General features: G+C 36.1%; 1 protein-coding gene and 1 non-coding gene across 4 annotated transcripts in view; one reads left to right on the forward strand and one right to left on the reverse strand.

Annotated features, from left to right (window-relative positions):
* Positions 1-24,415, reverse strand: part of Gtdc1 (glycosyltransferase like domain containing 1) — a 390,109-nt gene that overhangs the window by 300,127 nt on the left and 65,567 nt on the right. For all 3 annotated transcript variants that reach the window (XM_052182443.1, XM_052182440.1, XM_052182439.1), the window contains exon 2: positions 2,097-2,132. Coding sequence is in view for 1 of the 3 variants with exons in the window: in XM_052182439.1 (XP_052038399.1) it covers positions 2,097-2,132 (36 nt within the window). In the remaining 2 variants the exon portion in view is untranslated. The remainder of the gene's footprint in view (positions 1-2,096; positions 2,133-24,415) is intronic.
* Positions 7,791-7,897, forward strand: LOC127686638 (U6 spliceosomal RNA). Its single transcript, XR_007978219.1, has one exon. It is a non-coding gene; the product is annotated as a U6 spliceosomal RNA (small nuclear RNA).

A 24,415-nucleotide genomic window follows, 5' to 3' on the forward strand; every position in this document is an offset into this window, starting at 1 on the left:
AATCATCTAGAAATCTATCAGACACAAACAGGAAAACCTCTGCTATCCTATTCAAATCTGTACTAGCAGCAAAGCTAACACAAATGAGAAGGACAAGTGTGCACTGTTTCAACCTTCCACTAATATTACTATCTGAATTGGTGACTAAAAACACCAACACGCCATTATCTCCTAGAATATGACCTTTCTCTCTCTAATGTACAAGATAAGTAGAGGGGAGGTCCATTTTCTACATACCAATTGAAAAGAAAGAATGAACTGTGACAAGCCCAGATCCCATGCTGGCACACTTTACACTAAGCTCAGCATCATCTAGAAGCAGTATGCTTCTCTCTGCCAATCAGCACAGGGAAAGTTGTATAACTAACACAGTGTTGATAAATAGTTCCAAAGGTCTTATAGCTGCTTCCACCTGCATCTCTCCATTGGATCAGTTGTTAAACAAAGACCAGTAGCTGTCACAGAAATAGCAAGAACTAAAAGCAGTTACCTCAAATGTCACATATAGAGGCATGGAACATTTACCACCTGAGCCTATGTAATTTCCAACAAAATGATCCCCTACCCAGTTGTGTTCATGACCACAGAATCTGACAGCAAATACTGATACACTGTATGAAAAAGGTGGCAAGGGAATAAAAACATGGAGAAGAAACCAAGTGAGAACATGGTCAAGCTTCAAACAATAGCCATGTTTCTCACAACTCAGATTAGTGCACAGACATGGTACTGTAAGATGACAGCTAAGCTAAAGGGTTCTAGTGCAATGGCTTACTTTGGGTGGCATGGGAATGTCTGTCATGTTATTAAAGAATGCATTAATTTGCTCCGCAGTTTCTTTTACATTTCCTTTCTTTCCTCTAGCACATACTGGTGGTGCTATTTACTGTGTAAGACAACTGAAGGCCAGGCATTCATGTACTGCCAACATGGTCCAAATAATGATATGTGATTAGCTTTAGTTCAACTAGGAATATGTCAAAACTAAAAGGCTAAAAGAATAAAAGGTATAGAAGAAACCAGAAAATAAGCCTGGTTTTGTCTGTTCATTCATGGTACATATGAAATTGGAGGGACGAGGGCAAGATTCCTACAAAAAAGCAGCCAAGCTAACTCAATCATAAAGAAAGATATAAGAACTTAAATGTGTATAACTTGGCTTGACAATCAATAAACAGTAGGAGAGCTGTCCATAACTCTCCAAAGTATAGACATAAGCGAGGAATTTTTATCTACTATAGATGTGTAAATATATGAAATAATAATGAGCTAAAATAAAAATTAAAAAAAAAAACATGATCTCAAGAATCAGAGAAATGCTGAGGCATAGTGGAACACTCCTTTAATCCTCACACTCAGGAGGCAGAGGCAGATAGGTATCTGAGTTCGAGGCCATCCTGGTCTACAGAGCAAGTTTCAGCACAAGCAGAGCTTCAAAGAGAAGCCCTGGTGGGGATTGGAGCTAGAAAGGAAGTAAAAGGGAAAAAAGAGGAAGGAGGAAGAGAAAGGAGAAAGAAGCTAGTAAACAGAAAAGGTTACTTCTCTTAGAAATATTGGTCATCCTACTAGCCACACTACAGTAAGCAGCAGATAACAGAGAATGCTACACACTGTGAAAGGCCTTGAATGGGTGAGATCTGTTTAAATGAGAGACAGAACAAACATCTGTTAGCCCATAAGTGGGCAGGAAGGTCAAAGAAATAATCCCACCAAACTGCAGCTGGGTGAACCGATGAGTCTAACTGGGGATATTTTTTGGAGCACAGTCAAAGGGCAGAAATGTGGAGCCTGCAAGCAGACACATGTAACTCAAGAACAGTCTACCAACAACAACAACTATCTTCAAAGAGAGAAAGAACCTCCTGAGCCACCTAGGCAAGCACTCCTGAGATGCTCCTGCACCCTTCCACAGGACCTGTTTCTGAGACACCCTGTGCTTGCCGGCACCATTCATGCTGCTGCCTCCACTTTCTTTCCTTCTTCCAGGAGAAAATCATGGTAAGGTTGCATCATAGCTGCTGGGATTTCAGAACAGCAATGGCCACCCATTGGCTCCCAGGAAGGCAGTGTTCTACGACACAGTCCCATTTGCTCACCTTCTGACCCAGATGAGCTGATATCCGATCTGGTACCTGCAAGATCACAAAAGGCATAGTTAGACTGCTGTCTTCAAATTAAACCCCATGTGAGTTCTGAATGCTGACAAAGACAAGAATGCATGAACATGAAGTAAATCCAATTCTGGGACACACTTACAGTAGCAAAGACTTAGTGAGCTTTAGGTTATTTTTAATTAATAAGAACTTACTTGTTCAGCCTCCTTAAGGATTTTCTAATTCAACTATAAATACAATAATTTATATTTTGGGTCATTAGCTTGACTAAAGTTTATGTACAACTGAATATAAGTTTGTTGGTAAATGGTGCTGGTTCAACTGGAGGTCAGCATGCAGAAGAATGCGAATTGATCCATCCTTGTCTCCTTGTACTAAGCTCAACTCCAAATGGATCAAGGACCTCCACATAAAGCCAGACACTCTGAAGCTAATAGAAAAGAAACTGGGGAAGACCCTTGAGGACATCGGTATAGGGAGAAAGTTTCTGAACAGAACACCAATAGCATATGCTCTAAGAGCAAGAATTGACAAATGGGACCTCATAAAATTACGTTTCTGTACGGCAAAGGACACCATCAAAAGGACAAATCGGCAACCAACAAATTGGGAAAAGATCTTCACCAATCCTACATCAGATCGAGGGCTAATATCCAATATATATAAAGAACTCAAGAAGTTAGACTCCAGAAAACCAAACAACCCTATTAAAAAATGGGGTACAGAGTTAAACAAAGAATTCTCACCTGAAGAACTTCGGATGGCAGAGAAACACCTTAAAAAATGCTCAACTGCATTAGTCATTAGGAAAATGCAAATCAAAACAACCCTGAGATTTCACCTTACACCAGTCAGAATGGCTAAGATTAAAAATTCAGGAGACAGCAGGTGTTGAAGAGGGTGTGGAGAAAGAGAAACACTCCTCCACTGCTGGTGGGGTTGCAAATTGGTACAACCACTCTGGAAAGCAGTCTGGCAGTTCCTCAGAAAACTGGGAACCTCACTTCCAGAAGATCCTGCTATACCACTCCTGGGCATATACCCAGAGGATTCCCCACCATGTAATAAGGATACATGCTCTATTATGTTCATAGCAGCCCTATTTATAATTGCCAGATGCTGGAAAGAACCCAGGTATCCCTCAACAGAAGAGTGGATGCAAAAAATGTGGTATATCTACACAATGGAGTACTATTCAGCCATTAGAAACAATGAATTCATAAAATTCTTAGGCAAATGGATGGAGCTAGAGAACATCATACTAAGTGAGGTAACCCAGACTCAAAAGGTGAATCATGGTATGCACTCACTAATAAGTGGATATTAACCTAGAAAACTGGAATACCCAAAACATAATCCACACATCAAATGAGGTACAAGAAGAACGGAGGAGTGGCCCCTTGATCTGAAAGGACTCAGTGAAGCAGTATAGAGCAAAATCAGAACAGGGAAGTGGGAAGGATTGGGTGGGAAAATAGGGGGAGGGAAGGGGACTGATGGGACTTTCGAGGAGTGGGGGTCCAGAAAAGGGGAAATCATTTGAAATGTAAATAAATATATCAATAAAAAAAAAGTTTGTTGGTTTATATAAATAGATGTCTCTTTAGAGAGAGTCAGGTTTGTGAGATTTATAAAGTTTCATAATTTAAAAAATAAAACTAAAACAACAACAACAACAACAAAGTGTCAAGAACTCTGCTGAGAACTGCAAAGCCCATAGGTAAATTGGAAGGTAAATAGATAGTTCAAGTTTTGGATTTCCAACCAATGAAAACCCAGGAGTACACAGAGACTGGCTGATAGTGGGTGGATGCCTTAACACGACTCTTTGGGAGATGTAAAACATCATTGCAAAGAGATGACTCTTTGTTCCCTATAAGCTATAGACAGTCTTAAGGAGAACTAAAATTTTGCAATACACCCAAGTGGGCACCATGACTGTTTCTGTTATGACTACATTTTAGTTAGGATCCTCAGGTTTTCCAATAGTGACAGCAGCAGAATAACATAGTAACTCACCAAGAAAGACTGTATGACAAAGGTGCATATAGCAAAAAAGGAAGACCATCCAAAGCAATAGGAAATTTACTAATACACCACTAAACTATAGGAGTAGCTGAACACATCTCTTAAAAGAATAATCTTAAAGAGTTATCAAAGTCAGAATAACCTAAATTAAAAAAAAAATAGGCCTCAGAATCCTCAAAGCATCTACTTTGAACAAAACGGCAAAGAATGTATAGCCACAAAGACTTTTCTGAATTGGGACATGAGGAAAGAAGGGAGGGAGGGATGGAAGGAAGAAAAGAGAAAGGAAAACTTAAAAGACAGAAATACTAATAGGAAGGAAAAGCTTTCTAGAAAAGTTTTTCAATGATTTGAAATCATTGAAATGCTTTTTCAGATTATTGTTTCAATGATTGCTTAGTATATTCTCTAAAAAAAAAAAAAAGACAGGTTTTGACATTTGATATTTGCATACTGACTATGAATTGCACCTGGTACTTAAAATTCAACAGTGGACAAGGCAAAGCCCTGGCCTTAAAAAAAAATAATTTAGGTGAGCAGAAGAAGAATAAAGGAAAACAAAACCGTTATTAGAAAAATCATTTCCATTTGTGATACATAATATGAAAGAAAAAAACAAAATAATGTCATCAAGACATGAGAGAATAGCCCATATTTTTATCTGGTATACCTTAGAGATCCTCAACCCAATTCCAAGTCAGTCGTGATATTAGAAAATTAAAACCAAGAACTAACTAGGGGAAGTTGGTCATAAATCTGCACTTCCACTAACAAACTAGGTATTCTATAAGAGAAAACATCATGACTCTGTTTATACTCTTCAAACTTCACTTACAAGTCATGATTTTGTGATATACCCTCATCCTCCAGATGACAAGTGACTGAGTGTTTGTGTATACTTTAAAGAAGTAGGTGAAAGTACTATGCACTTTTAATAAAAAGAATCATTCTATCCAAATTCTTGTCAATCTCATTTCGAATTTTTAAAAATTGCTTTTATTACTACAGACAAACTTAATCAATTCAAGCAGTCAAAAAGAGGAGTATGGTGGCCTGTTCCGCAAGGGAATACATAAATGCATGCCTTTCTGTGGTGTCCCCATGAATAGAAGGGGTGGTCTGAATAACCAACAAATGTAGTGGAAGTGAGCATGTCTGCCACGAAAGATACTGCAACTTCTTGTCCTTTCTTTTCCCCCTATCAGGCCACTAATTTTGAATGATCACACCTATCAAGTAAAGACATTCAAGCATCCCCTCGGTCCCAAGTAAACAAGTTACAGCCATGTGAAGGCATTAGGTTCTACGTCATGAAGGCCAGTCAAACGTTGAGGTAACTATCTCCACAGCTGACACCTTGACTACAACTCTGGAAAGCCTAAAACTAGTGGTTTGAAAGGTAAAAACTACATTTCCAAAACTCAAGTTCAACCAAATCCATACACAATTTACAAAGCAGAAATGAGCAAATCAGAGTAGTAGACAAGGATAAGACCAAATCTTACTATTAAGGTAATCTGTTCTTGTGACAGAACCATACTGAAATTTTCCATAGTATCTAGATTCAAAGTAGCAAAGTAGCTTGTTTCAATGTCCATGTAGTATATTCTCTAAAGATATGGCAAGTTTGGCATTAAAATAGTATCACATGACTCTCTTAGCTTGTATTGTTATTAGAAAGATCATTCTGAAAAGTAAACAATGTAACATGTACCACATGAGTATACTTACCTCATCAAAGCTTTCTACAATTCAAGCCAGTTGTCCTGATATTAATAACACATTCTAACATTAAAAAAAGTTCTGCTGTTTTATAACACCTTCACTTTCATATCATGAGTGGCATCTTGTTTTCCACAAATAATTCCTCTACCTGTAAGCAGAATCCTACTCATGGATGCCATCTCTGAGAACTTGCTCATTCAGTTTCTTTCCTTTATCTTCAACCTTTATCTACTCACAATTTGCTTTTCTTTCATCAATAGCACACTTTCTGCCAACCTACCAAACTTACCCATAAAAAGGTTCATAAAATATTAACATATTTATATTTATAAAAATATAAATGACATATATGTATGAAAAACATATGAAATATATATTTCAACTTATATTCAACGCTCAAATGACTACAACCTAATGTTATTAGCTATCACTTTACTAAAGTAGTTCCACTAAGTCTGGCAAAAAGCCAGCCGCATTGCCTATTTTCATTTCTTACTCTAGTGGCAAAGACTACTTCTGCTAATCATGTCTCTGAAACTCCCTTCCATTGGTCTCCAGAACACAACAGTCACACAGCTCTCCTCTGGCTGATATTTTTCTTCCCACTACAATGAGCACCTTTTCTAGGAATCCCCTGGAGTTTTAGCATTCAGGTTATGCTTTCAATCTGCTCCTAATTTCAGAACTTCAAGTCTACAATTTTATCCATTGGTCACTCCAAAATCCCAGTTTCCCAATATATTTTCATAATATGAATTCATTTCCAGTTATTATATCTCTCTTTAGCAATTGTCTTAAAATACCTACTGTTTGTAAAACCTCTCTCTAAGGTAAAAGCACCTTTATATCAGTGTTGTGCAATACCACTAGTTACATCTGCCTACCAAGTACCTGAAATGTGCTATTCTGGACTGAGAAGTATACCAACAGTGAATTACACAACAGATTTCAAAGGCAATACAAAATATAAAAATGGAAACAAATTTAATCATTTTATATTGATTACATGCTGAAGTAATATAGATATATTAAGTTAAATAAAATAGGAAGATTAATTAAACTCATTTCTTTTTACTTTTTAATGTGGCTATTAAAATTTTTTAATTATTTGGCTTATGTTATAATTTTCTAGAATACTACTTTACACATTAAAATGAAAAGAAAAAACATTACTCCTAAACAATAAAACTAAAAACGAGAGACAAATGATATTCTTCTATACTGCAGTCTATTTTACCTTGAAAGTTTTATTATTTTATCTTGATAGTTGTGGAATCACTACTGAATGATGAACAAGAGTAAAAGGAACTACCATCACAGGGAATGGCACACATTCCTAATCTCTGCACTCAGGACACAGATGCAAAAAGTTTGTGAGTTTCAGAATAGATATTACTAACAAGACTCTGGTTAAAAAAAAAAAATCCTGGAATCCAGGACAGGAGCTGGAGTCCAGTGAAGCACTTGGCCAATATAATTGAGAGCCCAAGCAGTTCCTTTATACTAATGCAAAGCACTCAAAACATAGAGTGTTAAAGTACTAAATCATATCCAATAAAAACAATTTATTCAAAACTAGTTCATAAAATGCAAATAAGTAATATTTGATCTCTTATATGGCATTAGTGTTGGCCTCATCCTCTTTAGCAAAGAGACTGATATGAACAGAAAATAAGTAAATTCTCATGGTCATATGAATAGTAACAATGCAGCAAGGGGGTAAAACCAGGCAACCTGACTACAAACACCATCCCTATCACTACTTTTTCTTGGCTAAACAAAAGAACTAGCCTGGTCTACTACTTTCCAAATTCTTAAACTAAGAAACTAAAACTAAGACTAAAAGGAAAAAAAGGTCAGATTATAAATAAAGCTTCCACAAAGCATAAATACAAATATAAAAGCATAGAAATTTTACATTCCGTGCTTGCTTTGGCAGCACATATACTAAAATTAGAATGATATAGAGAAGATTAGCATGGCCCCTGCGCAAGGATGACACGCAAATTCATGAAGCGTTCCATATTTTTTCTGATAAGTGGATATTAATTAGCCCAGAAGCTCTGAATACCCTAGGCACAAGTAGCATAACAAATGACTCCCATGAAGAAGTAAGGAGAGGGATCTGATCCTGGAAAGGCTTGATCTAGCATTGGAGGAGAGTATCAGGACAGAGAAAAAGGAGAGAGGTGATTGGAGAATGGGTGGAGAGAAGAAGGTTTATGGGACATATGGGGAGGGGGGAAACTAGGAAAGGGGAAATCATTTGGAATGTAAACAAAGAATATAGAAAATAAAAATTAAAAAAAAAGAAATTTTACATTTCAAAGTAAGACTATGTGAATAGAGAAGAGAGAAGAAACAGTGGATGAAAACACACTGGTGGCTTAACTATTCTAAGGAAGCATCCTCAGAAACATACATGCCCCTTGGGTCAATAGAAGAAAATTGGGATTCATACTAGGAAACCTTTTGGAGATCTACATGAACTCTATTTCATAGAGTTTCATGGGAACTACATGCATGATTCCAACACTTGGGAAGAAGCAGCAGAAAAATCAGGAGCTCAAAGTCATTCACAGTTAAACAGCAAACTTCAGGTCAGTCTGGGCTAAATGTGTGGAAATCCATACATGAATGACAACACACGTCCTGTATGTTTGCATGGAGTTTGTCTAGGACAAGAAGGTATGCAGTTAGAAGACGGAACCACTGGCAAGAGGAAGGCGATCAGCAGGAGTAGGCCGAGAACAAGGGATTGCAGTGGACAGAGTAACATCAACAAACTGTGCGTGTTACGGTTTTAATTACAGTGTGTCGTAGTCGGGGATTCTATAACTGCACAAACATCATGACCAAGAAGGAAGCTGGGGAGGAAAGGGCTTATTCAGCTTACACTTCCACATTGCTGGTCATCACCAAAGGAAGTCAGGACTGGAACTCAAGCAAGTCAGGAAGCAGGAGCTGATGCAGAGGCCATGGACAGATGCTACTTACTGGCTTGCTTGCTTCCCCTGGTGTGCTCAGCTTGCTTTCCTATAAAATCAGGACTACCAGCCCAGGGATGGCACCACCCACCCTTGATCACTAATAAAGAAAATGCCTTACAGCTGAATCTCATGTAGGCATTTCCTCAAGGGAAGCTCCTTTCTCTGTAATAATTCCAGCTTGTGTCAAGTTGACACACAAAACCACCAGTACACAGTGATACCACGACCAAAAGAAATTTGGAAAGGAAAGAGTTTATATTTCAGCTTATTCTTCCAAGTAAATAGTCCATAATTGAGGGAAGTCAGGGTAGAAACTTGAAGCCAGAAACTGAAGCAGAGACCCTGGAGGACTGCTGCTTACTGGTTTGCTCCTCAAGGCTTTCTCAGCCTAGTTTTGCAAAAGCACCCAAGACCACCAACACAGCCGTGTTACCACTTACCATGAGCTCTCTTTCCCTCAGACCAATCTGGTGGGGACATTTATTCTTCAGATTCCTTCTTCCCAAATGACTCTGGCCTATGTATATATGTATATGGGTGTGTATGTATATATTATATTACATATTATTACATATTATAATATACAATAAAGAATTCATATATATCTCTAGAAGTAAACTCAAAAAAATTAAAGTTGTATGTAATTTGAGCCAAGAGATCAGAGTATGCAAGTAAGTCCTTATGTCCATGGTTGATTGCAAAATTTTGACCAAGTAAACAGAACTGTTCAACTTTTTAAAATAATCCTGAAGTATAAAAATAAAAATAAGTAAAATAATACTGAACAGCAAATTAGAGAAATCTCTTTACTCATTCCTATAAGCATGGACATAGAGTATTGTTGTCAACAAATCTATGAATGTCTGACTATAAGGAAAGAATCAAGGCCAGGTACAGCAGCACAAATATGTAACCCAGCACTTGGGAAGATAAGGCAGAAGTTTCAGAGTTGGAAGACAGACTGGACACCATAAGATCTTATCCCAAAATACATCTGCAAAAGTCTAGTACTATATACAATCATCAAAATCTGCTTAAAAGTTTAAGTGTTAGAGACAGCCAAATGACAGACGTAAGCACTTAAGCAGTAGAGCTGTCAATACAGAATTATATTTAATAATTTTTTAATTATTTAGGAAAAAGTAATTTATTCAAAAGTCAAAATGAGTAATTCGAAAATACACAGTGATTCAAAGAGGTGCAAGACCTCTCTCATGGTTTGACATTGAACATTTTATCCAGGCTCATGTTTCAAACCATTGTTCTTTAGCTGATTGCATTATTTAGGGAAAACAATGGAACCCTTAAGAGATGGGAATACAGGCCTTTGAAGGCTACGGTCCACAGACCTCTTTCTTAATATCTCATGTGTACTAGAATATGAGCAATTCCTCACCTGAGAAATATCGAATGGCTGAGAAGCACCTGAAGAAATGTTCAACATCCTTAGTCATCAGGAAAATGCTAATCAAAACAACCCTGAGTTTTCACCACATGCCAGTCAGAATGGCTAAGATCAAAAACTCAGGAGAAAACAGGTGCTCCTGGATGTAGAGAAAGAGGAACACTCTTCCACTGCTGGTGGGGTTGCAAGCTGGTACTACCACTCTGGAAGTCAGTCTGGTGGTTCCTCAGAAAACTGGGAATGATACTTCTGGAGGACCCCGCTATACCACTCTTGGGTATATACCCAGAGGATTCCCAAGCATGTAATATGGATACATGCTCCACTATGTTCATAGCAGCCTTATTTATAATAGCCAGAAGCTGGAAAGAACCCAGATGTCCCTCAAGGGAGGAATGGATACAGAAAATGTGGTATATATATACACAATGGGGTACTATTCAGCCATTAGAAACAATGAATTCATGAAATTCTTAGACAAATAGATGGAGCTGGAGAACATCATCCTAAGTGAGGTAACCCAATCACAAAAGAACACACATGGAATGCAGTCACTGATAAGGGGATAATAGTCCAGAAGCTCTGAATACCCAAGACACAATTCACATATCAAATCATTTTCAAGAATAAGGAAGGAGAAGGCCCTGGTCTATAAAGGCTTGATGCAGCATTGTAGGGGAGTACCAAGACAGAGAAGTAGGAGGGGGTTGATTGGAGAATGGCGGAGGGAAAAGAGTTTATGGGACTTATGGGGAGGGGGGAACCAGGAAAGGGAAAATCATTTGGAATGTAAACAAAGAATATAGAAAATAAAAAATAAAAGAAAAAAAAGAAAAAAGAAAAAAGAAAAAAAGAAAATCTGAGAGAATCTTTATTATCTTGGGTAGATTTAAATTATATTTGTACAAAGTACAACAAAACATTTTTACTGTATATTTTCTTTTTAAAAAAAAGCATGTTCTTTTATTGCAAAAGGAAATAAAAACATTTTATGATAAAAAAAAAAAAGATGCACTGGGGTAAAGGCGGTCCATAAATTGTGGGAGTGGCCAAATAATGACTAGCCCACCTAGAGACCCACGCCCTGAGAGAGAGCCCACCCATGCCATTACCTGGAGAGGCTGGATAGTCCGGAGACCTAAGTTAGAATCAAAGGTGACTGGCAAAAATAAATAAATAGATAGATTGATTGATTAATTAATTAATTAATTAATTAATTAAAATCAATGAAATTATTCCTAATGATATTCTGCTAAATTCATAGATTGGTGCCTAGCTCTTATATATATATAAGCTCTGAGATATAAATAAAAGAGGCTTTGAAGACTCAGCAACTGATGGAAAGAGCTGCAGAGACCCCACAGCCAAACATTAGGTAGGGCCCAGGAATACTTCAGAAGAGCAGGAGGAAGTATTATAGGAAGCAGAGGGTACCATAAAATACCCAAAGAATCAACTAACCTGGGCTCATAGGTGCGTTCAGAGACTTAAATGACAACCATGGGACTGACCCAGACCCTCTGCACATATGGCACCGTTGTGTAGCTTGTGGTCTTCTTCTGGGATCCTAACAGTAGGAGCAGAGGCTGTTTTTGCATGCCTTTGGGACCTTTTCCTCCTAGGTTGTCTCGTCTGGCCTTAACAGGAGTAGGTGCCTAGTCTTACTGGAATCATGTTTGGTCACTATGCACAGGAAGCCTGCCCTTTACTGAAGAGAAATCCCAGAGGAGGGATGGGGAGGAGTGAGGGTTGGGAGAGGAGGATGGAGGGGAAACTGCTACCAGGATGTAAACAAATAAACAAAACTGGATAAAAATCATCACACACCTAAATTCAGCAAATCAAAAGTATACACATCTCAAAAAACTTGTGTAGTGTTAGCAGTGCCATGCTGAAGCTGTGAAACTTAGCTTCCCAGCAACCTTTGCACTACCAAATGTATTTTATGTACTTATCCACAACCCAGATGGGAGTTATAGGACAGAGCTAGAAAAACAATTTGTTTTGTATCCCCTGTCATAACTCCTGGCCGTTACTTATGCCAGCCATTCCTCCTCTTATAATAGTTTGTCTTTCTTATTCACTTTTCTACATGTAATACTATACTCACATATAAATTTGTTTACATATATATACATACATATATAACTGGCTGAGTTTCACAAAGAGGGAACCCATGAAGTTTTACTGTCTGTGATTGTATGACCTTCCTTAATAGTATACATTATAAGTCCTATTTTCTGCAGGTTTTATACATTTTTCTTTAGAACTAAAATACCCACTTATATATGCCAATTTTCATTTTCATGTTTATATATATATATATATGACATGATATATATTTTATGTATAGTATTTATACTGTGTATATATATGTATTGTGCTTATAATATACATATATATATGAAATATACAAATCCATACATGAAAACATAAGACAATGATATAGTCTATCAGATGTGGAAGTTGGTAGGATTTATTTTGTTGGAAATAGCCTCAGCATGTCTTTATGATAAATGTTCTGGAAACCTCAGGAATAGATGGAACATACCTCAAAATAATAAAGATTATATTCAACAGAACTACAAGATATATATTATCTTAAATGGAGACAAACTAAGACCATTTCCTCTAAAAATCAAACTATCTGCCTACTACTCTCTGGTTTGACAAAGTGCTCCAAGTCTTAGCTATAGCAATTAGACAAGAGAGAGGCGTAAAAGGGATTTTAAAAACATGAAAATGAATAAGTCAAAATATTCAATTTGACAGATGTCATGATTCTTTACTGGGAAAAAAACATGGGTGAGTGGTTGATAGCACTTGCTGTTCTCCCAGAGGCCTGAGATTCCCAGCACCTACATCTGAAGGCTCGCAACTGCCTAGAGCATCAGCTCTGGGAGGATTTGATATCACCAACCACTGAGAGCACACACTATACACAAACACAATATAAAAGAGTTATTAGAAATAAATCTTTGTAAAAAATGTAAAGACCCTATTGAATATGCTAGAAAAAACTCTTAAACCTAATAAATGCTTAAAGTAAAAATGTAAGATATAAAATCAGTATTAAAGATAATTAAACAAGATCCTTCATTTATACTAATAGTGTGCTCTCAGAAAAAGAAATTAGAAAAAAAATCCATTTAAAAAAATTCCAAAAAAGGACCAAAGGAAAAGGGACCAGAAATAAAACAACAAAACTATGATCACTTAATTCTTTACAGCGGTAGCAAAACAAACACTAAAAAAACACTCTATCCAATAAATGGAGCCTGCAAAAACAGATTTCTACCTACAGAAGACAGAACTTAGATTCATCTTTTATCTTGCATAAAAATCAAATTCAAAAGGGATCTAGCTTTAATTTAAAACCTAAAACACTAAAGTTTCTAGAAGAAAATAAAGGGTACACCCGTTAACATGCTGGGGTAGACAAGAACGTTTTTCATAGAACACCAATAAATAGTACAGGATTAACCCCAATGTCAACAGATGAGTCGATGTGAAACTAAAAGGGGTTTTTACAGCAGAGGAAACAAGCAGTAGAGCAAACAGCCCACAAAAAGGGAGAAGTCTTTACCAGCTACCCTTAATACATGTGATTAATAAGCAGAATTTACAGTGAACTGCACAATTTAAATATCAAGCAGGTAAAACTGCCAATCAGAAAACAGGCTAATGAACTAAATAGACACTTTTCAAACAAAGAAGCACAAATGGCCAATAACTATTTTTACTACTGTTGTATAGTTGGAGAAATCAAGAAAATGCAAATTAAAAACAAATCTGATGATAAATATTAAGAGCCCTTATTCTCAGTTGGTAGGACAGGAAATTAAGAATGTACTAAGCTTAAGTTTTTCACAAGTACAATAATATACTTTTTATACTTTTTATAATATCCGCATAAAACAATGACTTGTTTTTATTAATTTACATTGTGTCACTATTGTTTGTCTTTTTCCTTCAGTTCTGTCATATCGTTAGCCCAATGAAATAAGATTAGTTTCCCTCAATCTTCCATAGCTTTGCACTTCATCTTTTGGCACCAAGTTCAAGATCTTTTGACAACAATTCGTTTCACAGGAAGCTAAATATCTCCCTAAAGGCTACCGGCTACCAATCTAGCCTGTAGGCATCTTCCTTAATAAAAACTCAAAATCTTTGTAAAACTAAAATTTGCATTCTAAAGGAACAAATTAGGATCAAAAGCAGTTGCCTACCTCTAAGAGTTTAAAATGCATTGCAATTTTTTAAAGGAACAGTTACTGACTCTTTTTTTTTTTTTTTTTTTTTTTTTTTTTTTTTTTTGTAAAATACTATAATGGTCCTACTTATTTTAGAAGTGATAGTGTGAAAACAAGGCTTTAAATTGGCAAATTCTAAACCTTTAATAAATTATATTTCAGAAGTTTTAGAGCCTCTCAGCATAAAGGGAAGAATTAGTTGTAGGTATCAGGAATCACAGGCAATGATAACCTTAGTCATCTGTAGGAAGTCTTTTATTTTATTTTATTTCATAAAGGTTAAAGAAATTATGTGGTATACTCTTAGTCAGCAAATTACTTCATATGTTGGCATGTATACATTTACTGACTATATAAAACAGCAAAAGACATGACTTCTTTAATCAATCAGTGCAGTAATTTTCACCTATAGCCTCCTGGATACACAAAACGAACAAACACTAGGTGATCTAACCAATAACAGTAGCCCTAAAACAAAAGGTTCCCAATTGCCTCTGAGGAAAAAGAACGAAATCATAGCCAAAACTTTAAAACTGCAGTAAGGAGTTAATGTAGTTCTTTGCTTTAAATTTTTAATAGGGTTCTTCATTTAGTTAATATTTCAAGTCTACCATTGGTACATTATTCTTTCTGTCAAGTAGAAACATAAAATCTATCCTGGACAGTGAGGAATTCATTCAAGACACCTTGCTTGAGACTGAAGATGAGTTTATAAACATAAACAATATATATTCTTGTGCCTCTTCCCCCAAAAAATATTTAAAAATATGATTTTATATTAACTTTATATTCTTTCTTCATAAATTTTGCCTTAAACATTGTGCCTTGTTTTATTAAATTGCTTTATTAGAATCCAGTTCTGGTTTTTGTAACATTTTATTCTAAACAGACTTTTACTTTTTAAAAAAGCCTTATAATACCTGTATTTGGTATATTACTACTTATCTGTTTATTGAATTTATTGAATACACAACTTCAAAAAACAATTAAACAGATAAATTTCATCATGGAATAATTTTAAAGCAGGTAAAATTCTTAAAGAAACAGGGAGGAGAGAAACAGTTGCTTGACCTAGTACTGAGTTCAAACAGAAACCTGCACAGGCCTAGTGTAAAGCACAGTATTGCTTCCCACACTGGCAGAACACAGGAATCACTTGGCAAATTTAAAACTGAAAGGAAAGAAACAAATCCTGTTTGACACATATGGCCCCAAAGGACTTTCCTCATCAGTACTTTTCAGATGTTCATCTGATGAGTCTCTTTTGTGTACCTAAGGTTGAGAAACGCACTATGGAGTACTGGTACGCATTCTCAAGGTGGTAGTATCTAGACACCAATAGCAACTGAGAACTTGTTACATCAGTTTCTCAGTTTCCACCTTCCCAGCAACTCTCAAAGAACTAAAAACTTTGGAATGGTGCCCAGTGTTTTAAAAAAGACTTTCATGCAATTGTGAAGTATACTGTTTGAAAAACACTGCTATAGATAAGGAGGACCTCCCTGTCTCAATTCACTCTCCACAACTCATGACCCTCAGCATTCTAACTTTCACCTTCTCTTAGCAAAGTATCAGTTACCATTTGTTAATCATCTAGTAAGAGGGAAAGAATGTGGAAAACACTCTATATATACATTAAAATGAACTGGTTCTAGTTTGTTTCTATTGCTGTGATAAAGACCATTACCTACAAAAAACAAAAAACAAAAACAACACAACCTCCAAGAAAAGGGTTTAGTTCACCTTACAACTTCTGGTCCATCATGAACAAAAGTCAAGTCAGTAGCTTGAAACTAACCCTGCAGGTGGGAACTGAAACCTAGGCTAATTAATGAAGGAGTGTTGCTTACTGATTTGTGATTTGCTCCTCAGGTTTGTTCAGCCTGGTTTCTTATACAAGCCAGGACCACCTACCCACAGGTGTCATCACCCCCACTGAGGTGAGTGCTCCCACATTAATCATTAATCAAGAAAAATCCCCCCACAGACTTGCCTAACAATCCAATCTGATGGAGGTGATTCCTCAATTTAGAGCCCCTCTTTCCAGATATGTCTAGGTTTATGTCAAGTTGGCAAAAACTAACTAACCAGTATAATCTCTTACCAAGTTTGCCAGTTAAAATATAAAATATCTTATAACTATATCTTATAGTCAATGATTATAAATGAGATAAGATCAGACTTACTATAAACTCATTTTTAAATTGTCAACATCACTGCTCTATACCTCTTTAAAATTCAAAACCATCACTCTTGTCTTGTTCCTCCTAAAAAAATATTGTAAGTTTTTCCTTTCTGTCTTTTCATTTTTCTTTTTTATCTTTCCCAGCCACTTTTCTCTCACATATTTTGCATATCTGTCTTCTGTAAGGAAAAACAAGTTTCTTTCTAATACAGAACCAGAGCTTTTTCCAGCATTTATAGTAATTTTACTGTATAAAATTACATAGTGTAATCAAGAAATATCTTGAATTTTCCCAGGTGCCAGGAAACAGCAGGATTTACACTAAAAGAGATGAGAGGAGATTATGGAAAAGAACCATAATGGGGAAGTTACAAGTCAGGAGGGAAGAGACCATTTTGTAACAGATACATAATACATAATAGAGTTCAGAAGCCCCTAATAAAAGCTCAAAGCCACCTTATCAGGATGAAATACTGTTGGCCCGAAACTGGAATTACAAACCTCTTCTACACAGGCTGTCCCGACCCGCAGGACAATCAACAGGGTTCCTTTAAGCCACCTAGAGGAAAGGCGATGGGGCGACAAGACAAAAGAGAGAGGCAGGACAGCCTGTCTAGTTCTGATCAAGCTGTCAAACTTTATTTTCCAGACAAGTCAATATAAAGGGAAGCATACAAGGTTTGGGAGGGGTAAAGGGGGGAACAATCTCCAGAGCCCACACCTCTCAAAAACTCAGACTTTCCTACCAGGCAACATGCAGACACAACACTCCTAAGAATCAGAGGAGAAAGAGAACTCCAGGAACAAAACACCCATCCAACAAAGACAACACCAGATATCAGCGCTCAGAATTACAATATTTCCAATCTCAGATTGGGCATGAGAGGAAAAAACACAATCAAGAAGAGCCAGAACACTACGTGCCCCTCGAGGCGAGGAACCCTACCACAGCTGTCCTTTAATATCTCAACTTATTGGAAGCACAAGAAAAAAGATCTTGAAACACCTTTATGAATATAATAGAGGTCCTTAAAGAAGAAATAAATCCCTTTAAAAAAATCTATGAAAAATACAAACAGTAGAAGGAAATGAATAAACGAGTTCAAAAACTTAAAAGTGGAAATAGAATTATCAAAGAAGACCCAAACTGAGGGAAATTTGGAAATGAAAAAATTTAAGAACACAAACAGGAACCATAGAAAATACACTAAAAGAAAATAGACTAAAAAAAAAAAAAATGGATACATTGGTCAAAGAAACTGTTACACCTAAAAACTCCTGGCACTAAACATCCAGTTAAGTATCTAAGTATCTAAGATACTATAAAAAGACCAAATCTAAAAATAATAGGAATAGACAAAGGAAAAAAAGCCAGGTCAACAGACAGATTCATAAATATTCATAAATATTTCATAAAAATCACAGCAGAAAATTTCCCTAGAGAAAGAGATACATATAAAGAACAACAAGTAAAACTGAACCAGAAAAAAAGTCCTCTCAGCACACAATAATCAAAATCCTAAATATACAAAACAAAGAAAGAATATTAAAAGCTACAAGCAGAAAAGATAAAATAGCATATAAGGGTAGATCTGACTTCTCAGTGGGGACTCTAAAAGTCAGAAAGTCCTGCAGACTCTAAGAAACCATAATTGCCAGCCCAGACTACGATACCCAGCAAAACTTTTAGTCAGCATAGATGGAGAAAATACAACATTCATGATATAACCAAATTTAAGTCATATATATCTACAAATCTAGTCCTAAAGAAGGTACTAGAAGGTAAATTCCAACCTACACAGGTTAACAATATCCATGAAAACAGGGAATAAATAATAATCTGAGAAAAGCAAAGAAGGGAAGCAAATAGAGGGAGAAACAACAACAACAAAGTAACAGGAATCAGTAGTATCTCAACACCCCAGAAAAATTAACAATGACTAACAGAATGGATTTGAAAACAGGATACATCGAACTACTGCACCTTAACATCAAGGAGAACATTGTCTCAGGGTAAAGGATTACAAAAACACATTCCAAGCAAATAGACATAAGAAGAGCAGGCATTTTACTATCTTACAAAAATAAATTTCAAACCAAAAACTAATCAAAAGAGATACTACATACTCAAAGGAAATTTCAGTTCTTACCATCTATGCCCCAAAAACAAGGGAAGCTAAGAATATACCTTCTCTGTACTTCATGGAACATTCTCCAAAACTGGCCATATGCTTAGACACAAAACAAGGCTCAAGAGACAAAAGAAAATTGAAATAAATCCCTACATTCTCTCAGACTACAACAGATTAAAGCTGGATTTCAACAACATCAGAAACAACGAAAAGTTTACAAACTCATGGAAACTGAACAACTCCCTACTAAATCATAAAAACTGCAAGTCATTAAAGAAAGAAATTGAAGAAGATATCAGACAATGGGAAGATCTCCCATGCTTATGGATCAGTAAGATTACAGAGTAAAGATGACTATCTTACCAAAAGCAATCTATAGATTCAATGCAATCCCTACCAAAGTTTCCTACAGAATTCTTAGCAAATCTTAAAAGGGCAATTCTCAGCTTCATATGGAAACACATAAAACTCAGGATAGCTTTAAAAATCTTGAATAATAAAATATCTGCTGAAAATATCACCATTCTCTAAATTTTGGCATCTTTGGTACAGAACTAAAGGCTACAAAAATAGAATATAAACACCAAGAAAGCCACAAACCCTTTAATCTACAATGGTGTCCTACCTGCAAGATATTCTAGAGCAATGGTGGCACAAACCTTGTGAAAGTAACCAACTAGTAACTTATTTGACTGAAAGCCCATTCTAGGAGATGGGACCCACACCTGATACTGATTTGGTGACTAAGAACCAGAAAGGAACCTAGTATAAAACCAAATGCCTGTGTGTCTGTGTGTCTGTCTGTGTGTGTGTGTGCACACGCGCGCGTGTGCATGTGTGTGCATGTGTGTGTGTACACATACACTCAAAACATGCATACACATATTCATATGAATATTAAAAAAAAACAAAACAGTAGTAATAAAATGACTCCTAGTGATACTCTGCTCTACTCATACATAAGTAGCTTGTGCGGCAATCATCAGAGAATCTGATGTAGCAGACAAGAACAAATATACAGTGATTCACAGCCAGACACTATGCATAGAGATCTTGGAACACTTAACCTTAAATGTCATGTCTCCATCAAATCTTCCAAGTTCATGGAGCCACTGGGAAGAGGGGGAGAAAGGAGTGTAAAAGCCAGAGGGGATGGAGGCCACCAAGAAAACAAGACCCTCTAAATCACCCTGAGCAAACCTCACCAACTCAGAGACTAAGTCACCATGCACAGGGCCGGCAAAGCTTGCATCAGGTCTTCTGCATGCATATATATATATATATATATATATATATATATATATATATATATATATATATATATATATATATATAATGGTTTTGAGTTTTTATGGAATTCCTAGTGTGTAAACAAGTTGGTCTGATTCTTGTGCCTTCTCTCGGGCTCTTTTCTGTTAGTTTTTCTTGTCCAACTTCAATAAGATAGTTTTTGTTTCAGATTATATTGTATTATTATTTCTTAGAAACCTATGCTTTTCTAGTGAGAAACAGAAATGGAGTGGAAATGGACATAATGGGATAGGGAGAAAAACTGGGAGAGATAAAGGGAGGAGAAATGGTAATCAGGGCATATTATGTGAATTTATTTTCTATTAAAAAGAGGAAAAAATAATGAATCTTTAGTGATGCTGGGTATTTAGAACTGACACAAATATGATCAAGGAATCAAGTCTTAGGATTAAAAACAACTTGAAAAGTCACCTATTAAAAGACTAGCCTTTATCCCACACAGTTATAAGACCAAACTCAGTGTTAAAATTAAAACAATAAGATCTCTAAGTTTTTTGAGTAATAAATTGATTTGTCCAAATATATCTGATTTATATATGCTAATGTACTTTATTAAAAGTCTGTTATCTATTGTCTCATTTTAAATACAAATTGCACATGCCAATGTGGCAGAACTACAAGTTGGTATTCAATAGAGATTGAATTTAAATGAAATCATAGGTATAAAATAATGTTTTAAAAATATGCATACCATGATATCTAGATAGTCTCAAGCACTTGGATCTAAAAGCCTTAAGAGGTTTGTTTAGATTTACTGAAGCTATACCTGCTGTCAAGAAACAAAACACTGTGAAGGTTGATCAAACACATCTTTGCCTCAAGTACCTTGTTAATGTTTTCCACTAGCACTGTCCAAGATATTAAGATTCAAAGTAAGACAAAGGTTTCTCTTCATTTTTATATTTAAATCATCATAAGCTTGATCAAGCATGCAAATCCCTTTGGGCTTGAGGTTCTGATCAAAATGTCTTATAGGAACATTAAAAATTGAGTGGGCATAAACAAGCCCAAACCCAAAAGCTCGGAGCTTGTGACAGCATTGCTGTGATCTGTGCAATTTATGTGCAACAATACTGGGGAAGTTTGTGAGGGAATATGAGCAACTAATTATTGTCTTTTGCTGGAGGGTAGGTATGCTGATCTCTACAGGTGTCTCTGTGGTACTCAGCCTCAGACACTGCCTTTGAAAGCATTCATGACACCAACTTACTAAGACCCCGCTAAACATCTAACAGACTACCAGATTGTAGGGCGTTTGGGGTGGGGGGATGGGGCTGGGGAATGTTTGGTGTGGGATTTACCCATTAACTACTTCTTAAAGTTACCACTAAGGAAAAAAACAGCTGGGAAGACTTCACGTAGTTTGTAACTGAATACTATTAAGACAAGACAAAAAGGAAATTCACAAATTTTTAAAAATTGCTATTTTTAATCACAAAAATACATAATATTAAATTAAAACAATTTTTATTGATAAAAATCATAATATCCAGTATTAAGCAATTCTATCAAAGCCAAAACAAAAAGTGGTGGACCCATAGTTAAAGCACTGTCTGCTCTCACAAAGGACCCAGATTCAGTCCCTAACACCCACATGGCAGCTGAAAATCTGTGGTGATTCCAGTTTCAGGGGATATGAAACCCATTTCTGCCTCTTCTGACACCAGACATGTACTATATAGGCAAAACACCCAAACATAATAAAATACAACAAAACTTCTTTAAAAGCCAAAAAGCAACAAACAAACCAAAAAAAAAAAAAAAAAAAAAAAGCCCAAGGAAAATATGTATATATACAGAATAAATACACACAGAGATACACATGCACAATAGCCAGAAGAAACAAATAAAAAGGGTTTCAAAGGACTGTCTATAAAGAAAGGGACAAAAACGCATGAGCAAGAAACTACTGTGTTTTCTAATTGGTCTGTTATAACTGTTAGGATTTTATAAGAGGTGAGGGTATTACTTGATGATACAAAATAAGAATTAAGTGAATCAGCCATGCTCATGGGGATGTTGTTGACAATGTTTTTTTTCCTTTTTTTTTATTCGATATATTTTTATTTACATTTCAAATGATTTCCCCTTTCCTAGCCCCCCCACTCCCCGAAAGTCCCGTAAGCCCCCTTCTCTCCCCCTGTCCTCCTACCCACCCCTTCCCCTTCCCACTTCCCCGTTCTGGTTTTGCTGAATACTGCTTCACTGAGTCTTTCTAGAACAAGGGGCCACTCCTTCCTTTCTTCTTGTACCTCATTTGATGAGTAGATTAGTTGACAATGTTTTTAATAACAATAAAATGCAGAGGAAACAAACTATCAACACTAAATTATTAATAAATTATTTCTATGATTATTACAATTATATAATAATTTAAATTAATGCACAACTTACTTAATGATACAGAGATATGCCCATAATTATGAAATTAGAAGCCAATAATTCAAAATATATGAAGAACCAAAAACACAATACATCAATAACATTAAAATGGTAATGATGACTAGAATTTTCCTATTTCTCTTTGGACCTCTCTAGTTTTCTAAATTTTCTAAAGTAAGCAATGCCCTTGTAAACAATAATACAAGTGACAGAAATATTTATTACAGTTCACAGATCCATGGTAACAAACTGTCCATAATGTGAAAAGTCATGGTGGCGAGCCTTGAGGCAGCTGATCACACAGCATAGGCAATCAGAAAACAGAGGAAGATGAAGGCTCGCATTCGGTCAGCTCTAGCTCTTTTGAATGAAGTCCAGGACTGCAGCGCACAGACTGGTCCCACTCCGATTCTGGATGGGTCTAGCTCATTCCTCACAGGCATTCCACACTGATCTTAAATTCTATCAAGCTGACAAGATTCACCATCACAAAAGGTGTGTGATCATACAAGCTATTATCTCAAACTTAGTAATTAAAGCAGGAGGATCAGAAATTCAAGACTAGCCTCAGATATGTGTGGAGTTCAAGGCCAGCCTAGGCTATATAAAACCCTTAATCAAGAAGAGTGAGTGGTGGTGAAGCAGAACAGGAGCAGGAATAGAAAGGCAATCACAAGAAGACACAATTACATTCTACAGCTTCAATTTTGGGTGGCAAAACTGTAAATGAATGTGGGAGTCATGAGAAGTATGACAATAGTAAAAATAAAAACTTCAGAACATGAAACAACCTAAAAATAATTCAAATCAAGAATCTGAGATTTTAAGCAGTGTTTGTTCTTATGTTATCATACAGTGACACTAGAGTCTTGCTTCAGAGCACATCATATACACCTTTGCACTGCATATGGTGTCAAGCAACTCAACACCACTGTTTGGCTCTGATTCAGTTATGTATATTACGAACTGTGACATTTTTACTGTACATACAAATTTTTGTGCTTATAGATACCGGTTTAATTCTGGAAAATAAAAATACTTTTAAATTTTTGTCATTCCTTAACAGGATTGGATTGAATTGTTAGGGTGCTCAATTTTAAGATGACTGTGTTAGTTGCTGACCTTCAGTGTTACAAAGTCATTAAACAAACTGGATTGGGTTAGGACATATTTCCAATGATTTCCTGAAGTGGTCTTAAACATGTCTCTTGCCATTTCTACTACACGTGAATATGAAGCAGCAATTCAGCACTGATTAGTATAAAATCAAATTATTCGTCAACCCATGTTCCAGGGTACACATAAAAATTGCCTGGGTAAAGGGGTCTCAAGTAGAGAAAGTTTAAGAAACCCTGCTCAACGGTGTACTGTGCTGGTAAGCTAGGATGGTCAGCATTTTAGGCATATTGGATGTATTTTCACCTCACAAGGGGCTTATTGAGAAATAATTCATTTTAATCATCCTGAGCTACATGTACTATGTCTGGGCTTCTGAAGAATGCCTCCCAAATTAGTAAATTACAAAAAACAATCTACCACTAGCTTTTTAAAGCCACAAGGCCTCAATCCTACACAAAGATCTATGAGCCACTGAGGAAATTTTGGCATACTTAATAGGTACTATTCCCCAGGGAAGAGCACTGCACTTGATTTTCCAGAATCCAATGGTCAGCCCTGAAAACATATATGCAATTAACATTATACTGGCTGAACAGGTTATATTCAGAAATATACAATTGGTGAAATAAAGAGGCTATGTTCTAAAAGAAGAGTGAAGATGGGTATATGAGAGTGTTTGGAGGGAAGATAGAAGATACATAATCAGATTATACTCATAATTTTTTTTAATAAATGAAACAAACAAGTGTGGAGTATAATTTGTGTGTGTGT

Source organism: Apodemus sylvaticus, chromosome 5 (assembly GCF_947179515.1).
Source record: "Apodemus sylvaticus chromosome 5, mApoSyl1.1, whole genome shotgun sequence".
NCBI classification, from domain to species: domain Eukaryota; kingdom Metazoa; phylum Chordata; class Mammalia; order Rodentia; family Muridae; genus Apodemus; species Apodemus sylvaticus.